Source organism: Oncorhynchus masou, chromosome 33 (genome assembly GCF_036934945.1).
Source record: "Oncorhynchus masou masou isolate Uvic2021 chromosome 33, UVic_Omas_1.1, whole genome shotgun sequence".
Taxonomy (NCBI): domain Eukaryota; kingdom Metazoa; phylum Chordata; class Actinopteri; order Salmoniformes; family Salmonidae; genus Oncorhynchus; species Oncorhynchus masou.
In genome coordinates this window covers 38,453,060-38,458,060 of record NC_088244.1, presented here as the reverse complement: position 1 = coordinate 38,458,060, position 5,001 = coordinate 38,453,060, and the positions used below count along the sequence as shown (strand labels likewise).

At 44.5% G+C, this 5,001-nt stretch overlaps 1 protein-coding gene across 1 annotated transcript; it reads right to left on the bottom strand.

Annotated features, from left to right (window-relative positions):
* Window positions 1–651: 651 nt before the first annotated feature.
* On the bottom strand, window positions 652–1,769 carry neurod4 (neuronal differentiation 4). Its single transcript, XM_064956084.1, is given in 2 exon segments — window positions 652–1,049; window positions 1,052–1,769. Coding segments are annotated over 2 exon segments (1,116 nt in total).
* Window positions 1,770–5,001: the final 3,232 nt, after the last annotated feature.

The following is a 5,001-nucleotide window of genomic DNA, read 5'->3' as shown; positions in this document are numbered from 1 at the left end:
ATAGTTGTCAAAATAAATATTAAATACGGATATAAATTAAATGCAGTTCTGTTCATATGGCTAAAATGATGCTGGCTACAGTATGGGCCTCAGTGCAGAAGTTGAAGTAACTGAGTGTAGAGCAACATTTTCTGACACATTTTCTCTCCATCCTCAAGCACACAAGAGAGGACTTTCTTTCAGCCCAAGTACCCTCGTATTTTAGTAAAAAAATGGATGGGTGTCTCTGAGACAGTGTGCGATGCTTATACCTGGATATCTGATTTGGTAAACAAATAGTACAGCTACATATAATAGGAACTGAGGGAAGACTTATCACACAGACAGAAACAAATTATGACAATACAAATAATGTCAACACAAATAATAATCAACAACGACAATAAATTAGTAATACAATGAAGGGTGCATCTCTATCTCTTCAGTGGTTCATTATGACCAGGTAGGTTGAGTTTAGTTGAGTCTCTCTCTCGGAGCATTCCATGCTCTCCCAGAGTAGGACACTAGACAGTGTAAATGTCATATCATTGTCTCTCTACACAATCATTCACAGAGTCACGGGCCTATGTATGTGCAGAAAGGTTGGAGGACCAGAGGCAGGGCTGTGTATGGATCTCTCCCCTGCCTGGCCAACCAACTTCACTTTCCCCTTCACTCGCTGTAGATAGTGCCCATCTGTGAGGCGACCATGTGTGGTGGAGGGAAGGATTCAAAGGCCTGGATGTCTAGGGGCAGTTCGTAGCGCGAGGCCTGGAAGAGGTGGCCCTGAGGCCCTGGCAGCCCGGCCAGGGAGGAGGGGGGGTAGTGGGGTAGGGACGAGAGGTAATGGGAAGGGTGGGAGGGGTAGTTCCTCTCAGCCTCGTGGGGGGAAGGTTCCTGCTTCAGGGCAAAGTTGCCACTGATGCTGAGGGGGGGCGTGAGGGGCCCGTCGTAAGGGGGGGTGCCATTGCTACTACACTCATTAGGGGAAGGGTGCTGTTCGTAGGGCCCTCCCTCGAAGCTCTTCATATGGAGGAGGTGGGAGGCCTCCAGGGACCCGTAGGGGGGCTAGGCAGGCCCGGAGAGGGGTAGTGACCACTCAGGGGGTGATGGCCACCAGGCTGCCCTGCTACACCACTACCAACTCCTGGAGCTCCTCCAAAGGGCTTGTCATCCAGCTTGTTGATCATTTTGGGGGCAGAAGCCCCCAGCTGGAGACACCCAGCCACAAGGTTGCTAGTGGGCTGGGACAGGCCTTTACACAACATCTCTGTGAAGCCGTGGCTCTCTGGGGACTGACCGCTCTCCAGCACCTCAGACAGGGCCCAGATGTAGTTGCGGGCCAGCCGCAGGGTCTCGATCTTGGACAGTTTCTGGGTCTTGGAGGCGCAGGGCATGACCTTACGTAACACATCTAACGCGTCGTTCAACCCGTGCATGCGGGACCGCTCGCGGGCGTTGGCCTTGGTGCGTCTCGCCTTGAACCTCTCCTGTCTGCCTCTGGCCATCTTCTTCTTCTTGGGCCCCCTCCGTTTGGGTGCCTCATTTTCTCCGTCCATTCCAGTCTCCTCATCATCATCATTATAATTGTCTTCCTCCTCCTGATCCTCCATGTCTTCGCTGCCCAGCTCGATGCTCCCACGGCCTCCTGGGCCCAGGCCGTAGCGGCCCCCCATCTCTGGACCTCTCTCTCCATCTTGGGAGCTCAGGTCCTCATCTAGCCAGGCCAGAGAACTGACCAGCTCAGACACATCTCCTTCTCCAGGCTTACCAAATCGTTTGGTCATCATTGTGATCTGAGGAAAACAAAACACATTCGGTCAAGCTCATGAATCAGCTGTTTTATTTGTCATCATTATTTGTCATTATTGTTTGGAATTGGAATTGGTTGACCTATCTCTAACTTAATTCCCAACTGGTTGCCTATACATACATACATGAGAGAGTATAATTTCAGCACTGTCATTTGGACAGCACACAATAGCAGGGACAGTTCCGTTTCCATTCTAACAGAATGGATGAACATTTTAGCAGATACAGAACATATCTCATCTCTCAACTCATTCAAAGGGAAAAGAGCACTATCTATGCAAAATCATTTCTGTCCTTTGTAGGATGATCTAATGTGAGACACTGGGGATAAACTCTGTGGTTCCCTGCTGTTTATGCTGTGGTGGTTTTGGAGATGCCGTCAATCTGGGACATGCGGGATTTAACCTGGATGTAAAACCCTCAGATTAAATTCAGGGCAGTCTACAGAGCCAAGTCAACAAACACTGTAACAACCGGACCAAATATCTCCTGAATCAACAGATACATTTGATTTGCTGATTGGAATTGAGTACCGTTATAAATCCAATCTTGCGTGGAATTATCGAAAATGCCACTGTAGATTGGTATCTGAGTCCAAAGGATAAAAAATGTTCAATGGGGACTCGGGTGAACTTTCCTAAACACACCAACAACCAAATAAATCTCTGCCTAAGGACACACGATTGTTCTACAACTAAGTCGTCCTAGTTAGTGATCGTGAAGTCGTGCATATAAGTAGTACCATTTACTATAGGCCTAATAATCACGAATAACAACAATGTATTACGCAGGGACTCAACTCTGGCTAGACTGAATGATTAACAAACAATCATAACTGTATTTGACACTGACAATTGTATTGAATATGGTACAATACAAACTATAACATCTACATCTATAACAGCCTATTTCAGGTTAATAAATACAGATTGTGGTATGTCACTTTCTTGTTGATATGATACGATAATGCATTATAGTTGTTTGGTGGCATTGGCATAAAGCCTATTATGAAGAATGCCATCTTCATCAATTACCTTTCATGTTATAGAAAATAGTAAAAACATCGAATATTACGGCAGTTTACAGTTGTTGGTTTCTGTTGACAGCATTGCATAAATATGCATAGGCCTATGGGTTGATATAGTGTGGCGAATACTACATGATCTGGAATAGAATCACATGGAATGCAATTATTTGATTGACATAAAATCAAAACGCACCTGTTTATGTTCACAACTCGCTCTTCCAAACTTGTCAGACGTCCGGCTAACTTCAAAAGCCCCAGTACCAAGCAAAATGACTTTATAGCCAATCCTCAACAGATGCCGTTTCGCTCTGGAGCAGTCCTTTCCAAGTCCCTTTAGGTTCCCTCAGTAATACAATCAGTGCGTGATGGGACTTTCATCTCCGACTGGCATGAATATGTCTGAGTTTAGCCTTTAGGAGGTGGACTGGCCCCTCCCACGAGCGCCCCACCCATAACATTCAGCTTATCCAAAGGCGTGTGGCGGGCTCGTGGCCAAAGTGTCCAAACAACCGCACATGCGTCACCAATCTTTGTGTGTGTGTGCGTGTGTGTGTGTGAGAGAGAGAGAGAGAGAGAGAGAGAGAGAGAGAGAGAGAGAGAGAGAGAGAGAGAGAGAGAGAGATTTTGCGCAAATGTCCACAATTCCATAATTATTTCATACAATATTATGTGTCCAAAATTGTCCATAACTACCTATGTCATTTTAAATAGGCAACTATGAGATGTATTTAGCAATTCCATTTCTTGTAAAAAAAAACTGATTTTGTGCTCGCTTAAACTCCAAATGTGAGAGGCCTATATGCTACGGTTGTTCCGTAACCCAATTTGTACACAAAATATATGTTTCCTTAACAATTTGTGATGTTCATCATGCACAATATTTTGAATATTAATTTTCGTTAATGCTTGGATGATCGTGGATTGAAATCATACACATGATTAACAATGCGCGCGGTTTGATATTTTAATTACGCACATTCTGAAGAAGCGACGCTCCTTCATCGCGTTATGCGTAAGTGATTTGGACAGCTTGGTGTGGTAAGACCAGGTGTATGCGTTGTTCACCCGTCCATTAATTTGCTTCTTCCGCTTATTAGCCATATACCCGACTCCCCGGTCTCTGCACCCAAGATCAGTTGAATGAGTCAAGCAGCTAATACATTTAATCTGATTTAAACGGTTGGTGTCCCGGAATTATATGAGAATATACAGTATCTATTTTTTTTATTATATTTGGGTTGGAATTGCATCCCCATCATGTTAAAATAAAAGTTGTAAATCGAAAACAAAGTAGATTTGATATACAACTCAAGACTAAATCACATCTGACTCAAAAATAATCGTATTCGTTTGCGAAATACAAATCATTTCCAAGTTTAATTGGGGGTAGTTTGAGAATTAGTTTAAAATTGTGTTGCAGAGTTCATTGTTTAAACTGGTAGCTTAAATTGTCTTTTAGGTTTAATATAACTTGTTATTAAAAGCACTTTAAACACTTAAACTGTTTGCACACAATATTCCATTATCACTACCCCTCCCTAACCTGGCTGACGCTACCATGACACAGCGCAGGGAAAGCTGGAACACACTGGTCTGGAAAGGAGGATGTTTGATAATGAAACATTCGCTCTGAAATTGTGTGACAGGTTTGATTGGATGTCTCAAATGTTAGTTTTTTAAATCTGGCGTTTAGACCTCACATTGTTTGGATTTGAAAATCCAACCGTTGTAATGGAAGGGGGTGGCACTGGGGGCCTGTGTGTGGCTGTGCATGTGGGTATTTGAGTGAGAAAGACACAGAGGAGAGCCAACCAACTTTGCAGGTAAAGCCCAGTCCCCTTCCTTATCGAGGCATTGTGCCAACAAAATCAAAGAATCATTACAGACTCTGAAGTCAGGAAGATAGTTAGGTGTTAGACAAGCTAACATTTCCCATCATTTAGTCCCGTTCCTTACCCTTTTCCAATTTCACAACAAATGCCAAGGCATAACAAACACAACATATGTGATGTCCCAGTGCATGGTGCTGGGTGAGCCACGACACAGTCGGGGCTCTATTGTGGTCAGATGCTATTGACAGCCGTGGCTTGAGGTGCACGTGCCCCCGCATTGATCCTTATTGTATACACGAGGCACATCTGTGCTTGCAAACTGTGCTCTTGGGCTTTCTTACACTCTCTGTC